Source organism: Xiphias gladius, chromosome 2 (assembly GCF_016859285.1).
Source record: "Xiphias gladius isolate SHS-SW01 ecotype Sanya breed wild chromosome 2, ASM1685928v1, whole genome shotgun sequence".
NCBI classification, from domain to species: domain Eukaryota; kingdom Metazoa; phylum Chordata; class Actinopteri; order Istiophoriformes; family Xiphiidae; genus Xiphias; species Xiphias gladius.
In genome coordinates this window covers 19,711,525-19,730,460 of record NC_053401.1, presented here as the reverse complement: position 1 = coordinate 19,730,460, position 18,936 = coordinate 19,711,525, and the positions used below count along the sequence as shown (strand labels likewise).

Below are 18,936 nucleotides of genomic sequence, written 5' to 3'. Positions count from 1 at the left end.
ATCAAAAGTTCCACTTACTAGCTGGTTCATAGACTTTAACTACATCTCATTATCTGCTTTAGCATATGGAAAAAGCTCAGATGTAATCATTTGACCTAAATATGGAATCTCGGTCATGTGATAACAGGATAAAGAGAGTAGCTGTTCAAAGATAGTCCTTGGCGTGAGATCTCAATGGCCTTAATCCTGACCTGTCGCACATACTGATCCCAAGGTCTAGAATAAACATTCATACTCAAGTATATTCACACCAAGATTTTGCAATAGATATTAAGCAATGACTGGTTAAAATATTATCCAATAAATGTTAAAAAGTCAGCTCATTACTACGAAATGTTATTTTAACCTGCTCCCTTTCAATTTAATGGTGTCTATCAGAGTTTTTTTTTTTTTCTCTTTTTCATTGCAGCAGAATTGTGTTCGTAATCCAAATTCTGTCTTTTAAGAGCAAGTTATGTGATTGGCTGTCTGCTTATTCAGGTAGGTCAGTCAATTTCAGTACATATCTTGGTCACATATTTATAACCAAATTCAATTTGGTTTATATCTTTATATATTATTTTATATCCTTATGAAAATGTTTGTTTTGTGTTTTAAAAAGAAAAAAAAATATCTTTGAGATTGTTTTAACTCTAAAACAAGTAATTTTAAATAATGACATCAGTATTGGCCTTAAGCCGTAATACTGTATTAGTCAGGTTCTAGTTTTGAACTTTCATTAAAAAAAAAAACTTCGATAGAATTCTGATGTGCATTTTCACTCTTTCGTAACATTGAAAATATAGACTAAAAAAATCATCAGTTAAACAAAAAATAATCAACATATAATTGTTATACATAATTGATAATTGGCAGGTGTATCTAGACCACTTTGACATATAGTAGCTTGACACTCTCAGCAGTGTAAAGCTCCACTCTGTTGCCTTTGACTTGTGAACACTTTTGTCTTCCTCCAGTCACATAACACAAGAGTTACCATTGACATAACTTTCTGATTTTAATGTTAAATATTAAAATTATGATTTAATCAGGGAATATCTTAATGGGTGACTCAGAAGGACTTAGAATGTGACAAAACCTTCAGTGCCACCTCTCAGTATCTGTGTATCTGTGCTGCAAACACAATTTTCTTGGTACTCTGGTACTGTCATTATTTCCTCAGGTCACTCCAAACATTAATTCTGCTTTCAGGGAAGGAGCAAGGGTGTCAGCTGTATTGTGACTTTCCTGTTGATTATCTAAAGCTATTTATAATCCCCCCACTTCATCTTTTTTAATATGTTAGTTAACATCATCCACTTATTCTTGTACTAAATAACTATTTCGAAGTTAAAGATTATTTGCAAATACAGTATTACAAAGCTAAGTATACCCCAAAATACAGGCCCCCAAAGTAAAACCTAAGTGCAACAAAAGTCAGTTTACCTTTGATCAATGCAACAAAAGTGATTACACCTGTGATTTCCAGATTAGGATAACTGCATGAACAAGGTTATAAAAGAACCTGTGAACACTGCAGCTTTCTCAGTTTTGGCCTGGAGTGTGTACTACAGGCTCCACATGGTAAGGAATCGCCTGAACAAATAAGAAACCACATCGAGAAACTTCATAAAGATGGGAGGGGGTACAGGAGCACCAGAAGGTTCCATCAGTAGGCTACTGAACATAAGCTGAAACACAGCTGCAGCAGTGGTTAGGAGGTAGAGGAAGAGCCATATTGCCAATAACAGAGAGTGGAGTGGCCGCCCTCGAAAAATGATGCCAAGCACAATTCACTACTTACTCAACCTTGCAATGAAAAACGGGCGAGTAAGTGCTTCTGAATTGGCGCAAGGATTATTTGGTGAAAGTCAAATTCTGTGGGAGGAAGTCAACCCCTACGGATGGCCTCCAAGAGGAAAATCATTACTCAACACTGGCACAAAATTGCAGGATCAAAAAACTGCAATAACATGAAAAGCCTGATGAATAAACACTTTCTTTGTTCAGATGAAACCAAAATAAACTTCATTGGATCAAATGGGGTCCAGCATGTTCGGTGTGGACCCGGCCAGGACTACCACGGTGACTGCGTAGTTACGATCGTGAAACGCGGAGGTGGGAGGATCAAGTCTGTCATCAAAATTAAAGGTGGACATACACAATATTAAAAACAAATAAAATAATGGAATCTTAATAATGAAGGTTGTGCTAACTTTTCTTGCAGCTGGTTTTTAGATAACGACTTTTCATTATAGTTGAATTAGTCAAACCTTTCTGTTTTTCAAATTAAATGGCTTGATTGTTCTTGGGCTTTGGCTGAAAACAAATATTTTATAAAATGGACAGGATTTATAATGACTTAACATTTTAGTGATATAGACTGGGAATGTACTTAGTTGTATACTGTAAATCCTGCTCATAAATTAGCCATATATAATCACATCCTGCAGAACAGGGTTACCACTGGCCCCTTTTGGCCATTTTTTTCATTTGTTCACATTGGTCACCAAGCCCCTCCTCAAAACACATCCTGTGTCACAGATCAGACAGGTGTTCAAATATAACTCTCCTGGCTTACGTAAATGTAAACATCTCTGCCTGTCTATGCAGACAAGGGTGTTAAAGGTAACCGTAGGTCACAGAGGCTTGCAAAGGAGCAGATTCAGACACCTTCTATACCTCATCTACGTATTTGTTATTGTGCTGATCAAACAAGCTGATAGTTTGATTCAGCTTCCTGTTCAGGAAATGGGTTTGGAATTTACACATTATCGTTATACTTGAAATCCAAAAGTATCACAGTTTCCCTAACCCAATGACACCAGTGCACACTTGCTTACGTGCGGCTGTAGAAGCAAGCTTGAGTCTTCACAAAATGACATCTAAATTACAAAAAACATGGCACCAAGCTATACAGATGGATTTGGTTTGAGAAATCTGTCTCTGAGATCTATGCCTCCATCTCAATGCAATGGAGGTGAATGAAACTTTGTACGTGTCTTTTGCAGCATTAAAATATAACATAAAAACAAAAGCAAGAACCTTTTCCAGAAAAAAGTCCTCCAAATTAAGTCTCTGTGCCTTTAGACCCATATTGTTGTTTTCCGATCTTGTGCTCCATCTACAAAACATGTTTGTTGGTGCTTTTCAAAACCATTACAAATCACATTTACAGACAATGATTCACATGCCAGTTTTCTAATCTGCTACAGCTATGACTCAGTAAGGAAGGATCAATTGAACGTTTCTAACAAAATGTATTGAGGTAAGCAACAGCGAAGAGCACAGAATCCCCTGTAGTCTGGATGCTGGTGGTGGTGGTGGACTAAAACCAGCAAGTGGTTGCTCGAAACTTTCAGTTGAATCTCCTTAGATATCATGAAGTTTGTGGTGGTGGGTGGTGCAACAGTAGGTCTGAAAGACAGAATGAAGAGAGCAAAAATATGTATTTTGTAATTTAGGCAAACTGGATGTTTAAAACACTTAGTCTGTCGTTTTCATCTGTTCCCAAAAATTGTGGTATAAATAAAGGTGTCAGTTGTGACAATTATGTGGATTATTGAAATACAGCGGTAGTTTACAGACCATACATTTTTGAATTTGAGTGGACCTGCAGTTGGATTGAATTGAATTGTTCATGTTAGGTACCTTTTGTCCATTGCAGTTCTCTGAGATGTTTTCATTTCATCTGAAGACTATTTTTCATAATAATTCTGTCAGAGTCATTTATTTTTCTAACCTCTGTAAATCTACAATCTCTGTGCATTTCCCAGCTCCACTGCAGTGCCTTTCTTCACAGCAAACAATTCAATCAGACTCTCAGCATGTTTCCCCATGGCCTTTTTCAACCAATAAAACACTGCAATGTAATCATTGCTCATCACTTTTAGTGTCAACACACAGCAATTTAATATTGAGTTGTGGATATCAAATTCCCTTTTCAACTTACTGATGAGCCATGAGGGAAGGCTCACTATTGGCATCTTCAGCAATCACTATAAATTTGAAGCCAGGTTATGGATATCACATTAACTTTTGTACTGGACAAGATTAGAAAAGATTGGATCTAATGCCCCCTCTCATATTATAAATGTTTGTGAGTTTTACAAATGGCTGCGGCTTTTATATTATACGTAAAGTTTGACCAAGGAGTAAAATGAAGAAGTGATGTAAGCCTCGTGTTCATGCCACATTCAGTTGTTAAAGTGTGGACTGTTTCTCTTTGAGGACCGTGAATTGTGACGGTTTCATTGGCTGAGGCAATGGCTTGACGAAGAATTACGTAGACTGTCTCTGGTTGAAGGCAAAGTAAACAAGCCACCACTACTGCGGTGGCTTCTCTCTTCTAAATCCATGCAATACACTTTGATGTATGACAGTATCTCACTTTTTGCTTGTTTAAAAACATGGTCATTACAATGCCAGGTTATAATCTTAAAAAACCCCAACTTTCCAGTGAAAAGTTTTAAAAGATGGCCATTCTGCTAGCTGGGACTCTTTACGTATGTCTCTTGGCCCAAATTCTCCACTGCATTTCATGTGCGTCAGGTTTTTATTGAATGGTGCATTACATCTGTTAACAGTGCAATAAATTATATTAAGTTTAGAGAAAATGTTTTTTTTCCGCAAAGCACTGTGACAAACCCCAAACATCTCTGCTTTCACTGTGTTCAGTTTGTCTCTGTCACTGCAGTAATTGTGGCACCAGCCAGTGGATTAGTCTATATGAACAGCAAAATTGAACTAAAGTGCACAATAATACCTTTCAAATAAAATCCTTAAATCATGTTTATGAAAATGATAAAACTACCTCAAAAATTTTCCAGAGAACACACTGATGTTCAAACAGCCCCAGATAAGGATAAACACATAACAAGTAAATCTGAATATCAGTCTAATTCATATTAGCCCTCTGGATTTATAACACTAATCTGACATACTATAACTTGTTTCTCAATCTCATGAAACTTTCCCTCAAAAAATATTCTAAATCTAGAATTTGCCTTTGAAAAATTAATTCATTTCAGAGGGAAATATCTACTTTTTACTTAACTACATTTATTTGACAGCTATATAACCAGTTACTTCTCAGATAAAGATTTTTATGGGAAATCATATTGAATATGATTCTAAAATAAAAAAACATTTTAAAGATTCTATTGGTTCCCAACCTTTTGGCTTGTGACCCGTTACAAAAAAACTGTCTGGTTGTAGGTAGTTCCAAAAAACGAGTTTCCACTTCTGAACTTCTCGCAGTACCAGCCATGCATGACTGGTAGCTTACTCTGTGGTCTGACACCTCACTTGGATGTGATAATAAATGTTTCTCATTTGCAATTTAAATTACAGCAGCCAATGAAGAGCTAATATCACACAGGGGTCAAAGGCTAAGGAGCCACTGAAATGATTCATAGCATAAGCAGTCGCTGTCATACTTGAGAGACTTCCTTAATCTCCTCTAGCCTCATTTAACACCATCTTACTCAGCACTTTTCACAATGCCCACGCCACAGTAAAAAATCTTGGACATTCAGTAAGCACTGGAAAAATGCTGGAAATAGTTTTCCATTTTTGAAATCTGCTCGCTCTACTGCATTTCACTGGGTGACACTGTGATAATTGGCATCCTGTCTTGTGTATATGCCAGCCTCCACAGTGCCAACCAGAGGCATTATGTTTCATCCCTGGGCTGTTTTGGTAAAGATTAAAAATCGACTGAGGTCAGCTGGGTAATTGGACAAATGTTGTTGAAAACAGAAACAGGATTTCGACTGATATCATATAATGAGACTTCTGTACCCTCTGCCCTGCATAACATTAGAAATTGACAAATCAGTTTAGGTTATCAAGTCAGATTGATATGTGACTGCGTGATATATGCAACATTTAATAACATTAATACCTCTTCAGACGTGGTTGGCAGGTTAAAAAAGGTTGAACTGCTCCGTGATTGCGGTTGTTTATGAGCGTCTAATTTAAATTTTACATAATTTATTTAATGAGCTTGATAAGATGGCTCCATGGAGACTCTCTTCTGAGTGGCAATGTCTAACCCCAAATTTAGTTTGTGTTATCAGGGGTCCAATGTGGAATTTGCAACAGCACTAGAGGAAAAAACCAATCACAAAAAAATGAACTTTTGTGAAGGGGTGCTATAATAAAGACCAACATGTTTTGGTTTATATGTTGCTAGCCCCTTGCAAACTCAAATGCATTATGTTGATGCATTCCTGATATAGGGTAGTGCTGCATCTACTGGTGTAGGCCACAATATGTGAAACCCAGTTTTGCGAACTAATCCAACAATAGGTGAGAGTAACACTGTTTTTCTAATGTTTCATAGTATTCACCAAAGTATAATAGTCTAATATTTTCATGGTTTAAGTATCACCAAATTTGGCATGCCTGCTCAGTTTTTCCGCCAGTACTGGTATACCCAATTGGTACCGTCACACATTTTTGAATTTTTGATGAAATATTTTAGCTCCAGGTCATAATACAGTCTCCAAATGAAAGCATAAGCATAAGCTAAGCATATCCTCTATCTGCTGCAGATTGTTATAGATAGATTGCTAGATGCTATACCAAATTTGATGCAAATCTGACATAAGGCAGTGCAATAAAACAATTGTGGTATTATCTTACCAATACATTGTCACCAAATTTGGTCTGCAGATCCAATATGTATTCTTGCAGACTCGTACCAAATCTGGTGAATATCTAATATATATATATATATATATATAATATATGTAACATTGTTTTGCTTTTCGTGGTCTCATTTTGCCATCTTTCCCTTCAGCGAACACTATCTGAATGAGCACTTGATGCAGAGCAGGGCGGTGTCGTACCTTGTCCAAGCACACAAACAAACCCATGTTAAAACACCTGTTTTATCCTTAGTCAGGAATGCTCTTGCCCTCTTCCATCATGCATGGGTCGTGGGCGTGATAAAGTTACAGCATTGGTCAGCCGAATGCTGGGTGGCCAAGTGTTGGAGTTTTTCCATTGGCCGTTGGTCTTTCAAAATGAATTGGAAACAGTTTCTAATACGTCATCAGGGGGGCATTTACAGGCAGTGTTGCCATTTTTGTCGCTAGATTTACCAAATTTTCAGAGCCCTTTAGCAACTTTTCCTCAAAAAAGCAACTAGCGACAAATTTAGCGACTTTTTGGACAAACCTCAGCAAATTTCTGCAGAAGAGAGTCGCCAGTTTTGCCCTGCGAGTCCGAGGTTGGGCTTTCTCTCCGCAGGCACCGCATTCAAATTACTGCACAGCAGCTGTACAAACGTGAATGTGTTTCTAACTTTCTCTCTGAGTGATCATTTTACAAATTAATATAGCTGAAATCACAGCACAGCCGTTGTCTTTAACTTATGTGTTTGGTGATTTTATCAGACGACGTCATGGTTATAAAAGCTGTGCCCAGCAGCAGCTTGGAATATCTTGGAAGTGACTGCTGGTTAACATGTAGTCTTAATGGGCCATGTTTCAGTCAATATTTCATACTTTTTCCGTTGTCTGACAACAGAACCAGAAAACATGTAAATGAGAACACCTTTATTGGGAAATCAGATGGATTAAATTACTGTGTACGTGAGCACAGAGCTGGAGAGAAGCAAACCGATAAAGAGCGGTCCTGACCTAGTCTTCATAATCGCATAGAATGAATGATAATTAACAGTCCTACAGAATCTTGAGTAAGTTATTCAAAATGTGTCTAGTGGCTCAGGAAATTTATATATATTTTGCTTCGGCAATAGCAGAAGCCTTGTGCTAAGCTGTAATTGTGTCTATACAGGATGTGAAATGTCTATTCCTTTCTTAACCTAGTTTTGCCTTGTGTCTCCTCTCTTCCAGTGCCATGAAACAGCCTGGACAACAGCTCCTACCCACATAGAGGTCAATTTACCTCTCTTTCCATTTGCTTTGGTCCAGAGGATGCTGGTAATGTGTCGCGGGCGCAGGAAGTTCCTGGCGGCCTCCCTCGCCCTGCTCTTCATCCCAGCACTCACCTGGCTTTACCTATCAGTCGGGAGCTTTCAAGGTAAGTACATGGGCATTTAATAATTACAGCTGACGAAATGATCCGTGGCACACATGTGATCCATGACAGTGAACAAAACAGCTGGGTGTGTGGCTTGACAGCACTCGCCAAAGTCTGTTCTGTATCTTCCGTGCACCATGCACAGATCTCCAGCACACAAGGAAAACACATAAACACATCTTGACGTATTTTATAATGACGGGGGTCAAGCCCCCCCAGTATATGAAAAATATGATATTTGTAATGACAGCTCATCAGATGCCTCTAACAGTTAATAGAAAGCTACGTCTCTCCACTCATTATTCAGTATTAACCGAATCCAGAAGACACTGTATGGTCACTGAACCACTCCTGCCTCATGTCGCTGTTCATGTCAACCAGCAACAGCTGCGTTCGCAGCTCGTGAGCAAGTGCCAAGGTTTTCGGTCTTTCTGTATACAGCATGTGCCATGCATACAGTAGTTGCTCACTCACAGGTCTACTACAGTTTGTTAAAATTGCAGCATCACTGATGCACATGTTAAACATACAGTGTGTTACTGCTTTTGATGAACACAAAATACAGAGATAAAATACTAAATACGTTTTTTTGTTATTAAACACTACATGATATGTTTATTGTGTAGTATTTTTGGTTGTTCTTTTAGGTCAGGTGTGTGATTCAAAACGATTCTCGATTCAATAAAAAGTAAGGGAGGTACTGTAATTTGGCTCTTCCTCTAGTCCACTGTATGCCAAACCACTGGCTCTTTCTTTTGCCCACTAAGCTGCAAATGAAAAATAAGAGACAGTTAGGCTAACTGGTCTTCATGAGAGTCTGAGTGAGAAGCAGAAATAGGTACATGAGATTATGCGACTTTTTTATTTAAGTTGATTTTTAAAGCTACTTATTTAACTGCATTAACTTGAAAGTGCATGTTACAAGTTCAGCCCTAGTTAAACTCCATAACTCGAGCAGTTAGGCAACAAGATCAACTCCAATCGTCCTACCACCATCTGCTTTATTCCGACAGTGTGTCAAAGGAGAGACAGCCAAATATTTTTCCGATATCATCTTTAAACACGCCCACAGACTTAAAGTTTTCTTTAATACAGTGAATACAATACTCATCCCTGCAGGGACAAAATGTCCTGAAGCAACATCTGATACCTGCCACCATTTCCTGAGATACTTTGTTAACAAAATTGAAACTGTTTGATGAGATTGCAGCCCCTTCTTTTGACCTGTCAGAGTTAAACTCATGCTCCTCGTTTCTCATGAACTTTGAACTGAGTTCTCTCTCCTCTTTGACGCACATTATTTCACATATGAACCCTAGTACAGGTCCCTTCGAGATTATTCCCTCACAACTACCTAAGGGATGATACTGGGCCCAATGTTTTAGCAATAACTAATAGGTCCCTTGTCAAACGCTATGTCCCATTTTGCGTTAAACATGCTGTCCCAAAAAACGTAATCTGGATCTGTGGGCCCTAAAATTATCCACTAATCTCAAAGCACTAATTTTCATCCAGGATTCTTGAAAAAGTTGTTTTCTCTCAACTGAGCTCCTACTTTGACGCATACAGCATACTGGACAAATTTCAGTCAGGTTTTAGTACGCACCATAGCACAGAGTACACATACCTGAACCTCATGCTAAAACTAAGTTATCCAAGCAGTGTTAACTCCCTTCTGAATTGCACTGAGGATGTAAGATCCTAGATGGCAAAAAGCTTTTGACAGCACAACCAGAATAAAACGGAGGTTCTGATCTTCGGCCCTACAGACTACTCCTCAACCACAATCAATACTCCTGAGCCACTGTCACTGAAATCTCAGTATTTTTATTTTCTCTCACCTGCAACTCTCTATGTGTAGGAATCACTCAGTCAGCCCTGTCTCACTGGCAGCTGGTTCAAAATAGAGCAGTGAGACTTCTCACTAGTACCAAGGACAGAGACCACATCTCCCCTGTACTGTGCTCTCAGAATAATTTAAGCTTGGTTTTTGTTTTCAAAGCACGGTATGGACTGGCACGTGGCTACATCTCTGAACTCATCATCCCCTAGTCCACTCCCAGACCCCTCAGATCTACTGACCAATCACAGCTCTCCATTCCACTCACCCAGTTAAAAACCAAAGGTGATCAAGGATTTTTCAGTTGTTGGCCCTAAATTGTGGAATAGTTTTCTACTGACAATTAGATCTCCCCCCTCCTTTGATATCTTTAAAACCCCTCTAAAGACATCATGAAGACATTTATCACCAAACTATGTTTTTCATTTGTTTCCTTTGGTTTATTCTCTGCCCAGTGGAGTTGTTTTTTAATGATCATGTATTAATATAGAAGTTTATATTTGATTGTAATCAAACAATCTCATAATTTCCTCTTTCTGTAAAGCATTTTGGTGAACCTTTCATTTAAAAAAAAAAATGTGCGCTGTAAATAAACAGACTAGCGTTGACTTGACAGTCGTCTTCCTGCGGGATGAAGGTGGTGTGTGTGTGTTTGTGTGCGTATGTGTTTGTGTTTGTGTTTGTGTTCTGGATTAAAGGAGGGAAAAAGGAAAAAATGGCAGTTGCCTGCACTTTATTAATGTTATTCTCCAGCAATGGAGAAGAGCATCTCTTTTGAAACCCTTGTACCGGTAAAAGGCGCAGAGCTTTTCAAATGAAACAAGCTATGGGCCAATTTATTTTCTTTGCCGGACCAGAGTTGGTTGAAATTTGGCAAAGTGCTGAAGTGTTTGTTAGTTCGCTGGCCTCTTTTGTCAGTGTGTGTGAACTGTGCACGTTCCGAATACACAACTCAATAACTAACTGTTTTCTTCACATATCCCTAATGAAAATGCAGGGAGACATAAATTGAGACTTACAGTATGTCCATGATGTTGTCCCTAGTCCCCTACAGTACCTTTGGATGCTAAAATTAAAATTTAGACGAACATTGATGGAACTACATATGTCTTGTTACATATTTACCATATTACTTAAGGCCACATTTTTACTGTTCTGTATTTCATCTTGTTAAACCCATTTCACATATCAAGTTTTGAATCATACTTTAGAACAAGCAAAAAGTAATATATGAAGGCCAGACTCCCACAGTCAAACTGCAAATACTGTACATTCAGCTAGGTCACACCTATTTAAAAAAGGACCATAATTGACAGAAAAGAATTTGACTTACACTCTAATAAGTCCCTGTCTTTAACAAACTACTAATATTAGGCTGATTTGAATAAGGATCTGCAATAGTTGTCCTCCACCACTAATTTAAACCAAATAAGAAATTGCATCTTGATTGAACTCTAAAAGCCTTTTGGGATTACGCATTGTACAGTGAAAAAGAAGAGAATTGTTGTAGTTTTTCTCTGTACCCCATGGCCTAATATAAGCATCCAAAGTTATCCCAGAAAGTCTGAAGAAACAAATGTCCTGTAGACAAAGTCACCCTTCTCTCCCCTCTTTCTTGTGGAGGTTGTTATTAATGAATTACTGAAGCCTGTCCAAAGTTGATTACTTCCTCCAGACAATATAGTCCTGGAGTTCTTGGGGCCATTTTAATGACTTTTACTTGCAGGATTGAAATGCTGCAGTAGTGCCATCATTAATTATGATTAAATTGACAATTTTGACTTGAGGTCGCAGTCCTGGAGACTGTACATGTGAATTCTCTCCCATAATGCAATTGTCACCAAGGTCTGCAAAGTAATTATTAGATTTGGCAGTAAGTTCCTGGCGGTGGAGGGTAGTTGCTAGAAATGTGATAAGTTGTGAAAGGACCTGGCTTCGGGGAGCGTCAGCTGTAGGTGAGGCCTGAATGTGTGAGACAGGAACAATGTGCTTCTGCTGGCTCAGACTCTCCCTTTAACACTCAACCCCCCACCACCCACCACCCCTCCCTCTCTCGCTCTCTCTCTCGCTCTCTCTCTTCATCTCTGACCTGTTTTTGTTGCTTTGTCTCCATCTTGAATGTTGTTTTTTTTCTTTTCTCCCCACTTTCCCCTCTCTCTCCTTTTTGTTATCTGTCTGACAGAGTGAGAGAGATGGCAAGTCTCTAGGGTCTTTAGCACTTTGTATAGATGAGCTGCACATAGAGCAGACAGAATAAGGATTTATTGATAGAAAAATACACAATAAGGCTAAAGGTGTGTGGCCACCCTGTCCACATACTTTTGTGTACTGTGATCTGAGTCCGTTTTTCATAGTTTGGGTTAGGGCAGGGTATTGAACCTAAAAAATTCTTTGGTGCCATCTGAAATATGCCTATAGGGTTAGGGTTCTGTAACATTTTATTGATTTTATTGAATCCACATATCAAATCGGAATCCTCTTCTAATCTCTGCTGGTCTTGTTGAACTTTAGAAACACACGGTCACATGGCCATAAAGTGATGTTACAGAGATATGTGTTTTTTTCCCACACAGAAGATTTTGGATTGTGTACTGGCACCACCTCGCAGAGAGCAGATTAACTATACAAAAGCCAAAAGTTTCATTTGTGTAGTCTGCCTATGTTGTCTGCATAATTTTCACTTCGCTATTAGCTAATAAAAACAAAGAGGAATGATAAAAGGTTCAATAAGAGATTATTTAGCACTGGACTTAGACTAAATTGGGTATTTTGGGAAATGGGAATTGGATTCAAAATTTAACAAACTGTCGGAACCCGACCCTATCTGTAGTACCAAAAGCTGGCATCAAATGCATGGTCAGATTTGTAATGTTGCTTAGTTATTCTCTGATCAGACAGTTTCAAATTCAGTTAACACTTCTGTCTTTTATTTGGTCAAAAATCTTGTATTAAAGAACATTTTATATTTTTAGAACTTTGGTGTGGTTAAATAACAAAAAGGCTTTCGTAGAAAAATTCAAAGTAAGGTATGAGAAATGTAAGGTATCAGTACCGAAATCCACGTGTCAAGAGAGTGTTAAAAAACAAGCAACAATGCATCAATCATAGAATCAAACAAATCAGTAATAAATTAATATAATAAACAGGTATAAAATCATCCATAACCAATAGAGAAGATCAGACCGAATATGCCAGTATTAGCTTGAATTACTCTTGTGCATCTTAGAAAACAAAAAAACACACTCGGCCCCAGAAAACCAGATTAGTAAATCCCATATTCCATTCAGATTGGCAGTAACGTGGTCTGAAAAATGCAGGGTTTATTTAAATTTCTCAAGGAAATTAGCCAACTCTTTCATCTTTCCCAAAGCCCAGTATGCAAATATTGTCTCTTCCCCATTAATCACATTGCCTGTTCAATACTTCATCACTATGGCCCTCCTGTCAAATTCATTTTAGCTCCCTTCATGGTGAAGTTGAGCCTTGTTGGTCCTGCTTTTCTTTCATATTTATAAGAAAAGAGATTCTCACTCCAGTGAATCAATTTAAGATTCTCTCTGTTAGCCCAGAAGTGGAAATTAATGTTCCTGTGTCCTCAACATAGCTTGGGCCTTTACACTGACCTCACACAGCTGTCTAAACAGCAGAGAACTACATCCTGAAATAATCAAACAATTGATGTCTGAGAGGTTTGTATTGTTCCTGGAGCCACTTGCTTGGCTCATTTACTCAGCAGTCCTCTCTTATATGGCATGGGGAAATTCACATCCAAAAAGAAGCTTTGATGCCCAGAGGTATCAAATACACATACCTACCACATACAGCTAATTTGGTATACAGCGTACGGTTTTCCCCCATATATTTTGTGGTCTGGCTGTTCGTTAGTGAACGGTTGCAGGATTTGTGTTTTCTTTGCATGTGTGTGTGTGTGTAGGTGATCGGGCAGCTGTTAGTGTCAATGTCAAACTCTTGCTCTGAGATGCTGGTAGGATGTCTGCTGTTGGTCACAGCTGTTGGCAAAGACTTCAGCATAAGCCTGGAATTAATTTCTTCATCATGGTAAGAACTACAGCGTAAGAGGCAGCTAAGATAGATTATATAAGAAAGAAAATAAATTGGTTGGTTGATGTGTCATTCATTCATAGTGCCAAATGAAGAATATATGCTATGGATGATTTAGCACATACTGTAAGACAGTAAAAACAGTGTAGCTTACGCCTGACTTTAAGTTTTCTTGTTTCTATTTCAGTCACTCTCTAATTCCATCAGACCTCGTCCTTGTCCCAGTTCTCCCATAATTTAATCACCATCTTTGAAGGTGTAGTGCACTCCACAACACTCTAATTTGAGTCATACAGAACATGACAGTTTCAGGTCTCTGTAACTTGATTCAGCTCAGAGAAGATGTCCAGCTCTTAGCTTCACCATGAGACTTCACCTTCCTATAGAGACAGTGGCTGTAGGATTTTATTTTACAATAGCAGGAGTGGGGTAAGGGAAAGGATACTAGTTGTTTTGGAAGTCTCGATAAATGGCTCTCATTTTGTACCTGTTGTCAGTGCTTAAGTAGGTAAATGTATAGCATCAAGAAGGATGCTCCTGAAACCTGGATGGGGTTCAAAGTTAGTATGAACCCATATATTTAAAGTTGGGTCCTCAGTCATCAATGAGGGTACTAGAATGTGAGATTAGCAGAGAGAAAAAAAGGTAATGTAATAATCTTTCAATTAAATTCAAGCAAAACTCAACGCTAAAACTGTAATTCAAGAGGCATTATTTGCCCTGACCCCAAGCTTCAAAAATGATTGATTTACATTAACCAACATACAGTTACCTAGCACAAGGTGACAGCACAGAACATTATTTATTTATATGGAACATAAATGTAGAAGAAATGGAGCAAAGTGAAGATGACTTTAACAATTTGAAATCTCTTCCTTGTAGCAGTTATGAAAACCCAACACTCTTAAGAGTTCACTTAATGCTGCAGTCAATCGTCTATTTAGTCTGTAGGCCAAAGCATATAATCAGTAGGTGTAACTTTAAATGAAATATGTTTTATTGTAGATACATAACTTGACTGTAAATATATATACTGTAACATATGTTTTAGTTGCAGTCTGAACAAAGATCCATAGCTGTAAGCATAGTAAAGGGAAATGGCAGTCCACACTCTGAAGGAAATGGAACAGTTGCAGCCCTTTTATCACATAGTTCCCCAATTATAGGGATGATAAAATGAATTATCAAGTTAAGATAAACTAAAATTGTGTCACAATAATTAATATTTAACTGCAAATCCTTCATAGTCAGTGAATGAAGTCTACATATTGTGGACACTATCAGACGGATGGTCATGATGATGGTCATGACAGGCCTGTACTGCAGCCATCTTCTGGCATGTTTTGGTCTTTTTGCCTTCAGTCTGGTCTTCAACAAATGAATCACATGATTAGTTGGATTGAGGTAAGATGTTTGACTTGTTCAGTCAAGAACATCTTGATGTTTTGCCACCAAAATGTATTGGTTGATTTAGGATAATTGTCCTGCTGCATGATTCAAACTAACTGAAGCTGAAAGTTCCTACCCTAACCTCTTTTTTTTTAATCCAATGTGATGGAGTAGATAGTGAAACACGTCAACATACCTCCATTAACCTGTGTTGTCTGATTTCTGAAGAACAAAAGATAGTAACTGTTGCGAGAAATTGAAATGGAGAAGATTTTTTAGCTAGGCTGTACAGAACTTTAGCTGTATGTATGTATGTATGTATGTATGTATGTATGTATGTATGTATGTATATACATATACATGTATGTATGCATATACATATACATGTATGTATGTATGTGTGTATGTATGCATATACATATACATGTATGTATGTATGTATGTATGCATATACATATACATATATGTATGTATGTGTGTATGTATGTATATACATATACACGTATGTATGTATGTACACACACACACAGCACACCTGCTTAACATACATTTGCCTTGAAACACAGACTACAAATCGGCCAGTGAAACACTTTTGCAAACATTGCGGGACATGCTATTTGGAAAAAAGACAAGTCAGTGCTACTCCAGTAAATATTAGTGTCAACGTGAACAGTAACTGATGCTCCATCAGTCATTAGAGGTTACTACTACACAGGATATGTTCAGCAATGTCCTAATCTAAACAAAGAGAATACAGCCATAGTATTCACACACATGCAATGGTACAACATTAAAGTAAACACTGATTGATTGTATACATGGTATATTTTGTCGTGATGTAATATAGCATAAATGAATAATGTTGGGCTGGTATTCAAACCTTTTAGCAGCTGGCCTAATGAATACCATCCCTCTAATGATCAAACAACGTTCAAGGTCACTAACCCAGACAGTTTATCAGTTTTTATTACCATGCTGTGGTGAGCCTTTCCATGATACCACCCAGGATCAAACCATCACTGTCAACGCCAAGATTAGGCAGCTGACACAATCCATCTGTTCTGAGGCACATACATTCACATTCTGTTGGCACACACACCCGCTGGGCATCCGTAAGACTGCTGTAAGGCTCATCAAACCTCAAATGGGGATGGTAGCTTACTATAGCAAGGTAATTGAGTCTTTGTGCACCTGTGTGCACCTGTCGATAAACACATGCTTTGGCAACAGGCCTTTGTTGAAGGGTAATTGAGGTTTTTTGTGTGTGTTTTTGTTTGTTTGTTTGTTTGTTTTACTACAGATGGTGTTATTTTCATAGTTTTGGCAATAATGAGACTCTATTTACCAATATCTGGGAACATGTCTACATCGCTTTCTTACCTATTTTTCAGCAGCAGCAGCAGATTGTTCATTCAAAGGTCCAGTATATTCCCGGATCTCGCAAATGTCTCCTGCATGCCCAGAAGGACAAAATCCCACATTTAAACTGAGTATTTCCACAGACTGTGTCGGCCAATGCCTTGACTTGCCATAACACAGCAAAGAAGTGCAGAGCTGAGCGAGACAGCCTTTGAAAATGTTGGGACTTAATGTTGGTTTCACCCTGAGCAACCACCTTATAATTCTGGGCAGACTGTAGACATCTGTGGGATCAAAAACACCTTGAAAGAGAGGGCCCACTGCCAGACAACAGGTAAAGAATAAAGGTTTGATTTTGTACAGTATGCTATGTGACTGAATCACAGAGTGTAGTGAGGAGTACTGAGGTCACAAACTGGGCTAAGTCCAATTTTGACTTACCATACTTAAACTAGCTGTGCACACAGTTTTCCTTTGCAGTGAGGGATTATTAACATTTAGAGTGTGCTCACCGTTTTTGCCTACCAAATAAAGTGGGTTAGATAATAAGGCTAAACTTTTTCTTCCCTGACCTGTCTGATCGTATCACAGCATATGATTCTTCCCCTCTGGACTGTGCTCCCAGAATCAGTACTATGTTGTTATTATTATTCTTAAGAGAAAAGATGTCCAAAACTATGAAAATAAATCCAAAGTTGGGATGAGCCACACAACTACAGTGCTTCTGTTTTGTCTACAAGCGAGTGCAACACAATGGATGCCTTGTTAAAGAGACACCGTCTGAAAGTGTGCGCCATCATCCCCACTTTTACAATTCATTGCATTGAGACTAAAAAGACACACAAAGGGCAGAAGTCTCGGAAAAAGATCAGAGAGGCAGTGTGATGCAGCCAGGAGGAGGCTCGGCAGGCTATGCTGACACCCGTAACCTCCCCCACCCTCCCCTGTGCCTACATCCCCTTAACCTGTGACATTTCATTTGAGTTTGTGTTTGTGAAGCTAGACACTCCTAAAATTAAATTAATAGATGGCAAATCTTCACTGGATAGAAAAAAATGAAGAGAATTCATTTTTAAAATACCAAATCACTCCTATTCATTTTCTGTATTCTTTTAATCTCAAAGGATGTTTTACTTTTTTAAGTGGTAATCTACTTTAGCTCAAATCTAGGGTAAGGGTTAGGGCAGTGTTAGGCTTAATAGGGAATAGTATTTCTTGGTGCTTATCACTTCATTCTCCTTGTCCAAGTGATTAGACAAAATGGCGGCTGGCTGGTGTACTTGTGGGGAGCCGTTTCCAGCTGTCTGCCAGGTGAACAGATGCCATCATATGATGGATTCGTTGCCACCGCTCAGAAGATATCTGCCGAAGAGCAGGAGGGAGAGGATAGAGCTTTAAAGCTGATGACAATTAAAACTGATGCGCATGAATGCGCTGGGAGCAGGGCATCCAAACAGGCATGAATCATTCGGCAAGCGCTACAGGTGTCTCTGATAGTTGGATAAGATGTCAGCTGGTTAGTTTTAAGAACATATGAGGTTTTTAATTATCATAAGAAGCCCAATCACTCATCCTGTTTGTGGGTCTCATCATTTCTTAATGCATCAGTCAGAGGTGGACGGTATTTAAGTAAATTTATTTTGGTGCTTAAATACAATTCTGACATTCTGGTACTTAACTTTAGTGTTATTGTTAGAGTTAATACATTTATTATTACTGGGATTTGGGAGTGCATTAATAAAACAAATTTATAGAATGTTAAACCCTCCACTTCAAAGGAGTGATTAAATGTTGTTTGTTTGTGTGAAAAGCTGTGTAACTGCTGAAAAAAAGCACAGTTAAGTACAGAATAATTTTCCTTTATGTGATTACTATCTAATTCAACAATAGCCAATTTTCCAATAAATACCGCGCCAGTGCAAACAAAATGAAAGGCCATATAGAAATATGCCATCAGCAACAACGGAGTCATGTCATACTCATCGTTATTTTTAACACAAGTACAGTTTTCATTCACTGATTAACTCCGATGTTTTCTCCTTTCAGTTTTATTTTTCCATGAAGACCAGGTCAAAACCTAGTATATGGCTGGACAGCGTATGGTCAATGTGCGACATTGAGGATGTAGTTGACAACTGTTGTGGAACGGCTGTAAACAACTACTTTCAACGGAAGTAACTAAAGCTACAGTCGCTAAAGTCGCTCAATATTGCTAGATAATGTAATACGCCAATTAGCATATTCATGATGTCATT

General features: G+C 38.3%; 1 protein-coding gene across 2 annotated transcripts in view; it reads left to right on the top strand.

Annotated features, from left to right (window-relative positions):
* large1 (LARGE xylosyl- and glucuronyltransferase 1) overlaps positions 1–18,936 on the top strand; it is a 112,872-nt gene that overhangs the window by 19,308 nt on the left and 74,628 nt on the right. The window contains exons 2-3 of one of the 2 annotated variants that reach the window (XM_040150637.1): positions 1,990–2,130; positions 7,845–8,031. In XM_040150637.1, the coding sequence (XP_040006571.1) occupies positions 7,926–8,031 (106 nt within the window). In that variant the 5' untranslated portion in view covers positions 1,990–2,130; positions 7,845–7,925. The remainder of the gene's footprint in view (positions 1–1,989; positions 2,131–7,844; positions 8,032–18,936) is intronic. The other variant, XM_040150628.1, reaches the window with a different exon arrangement.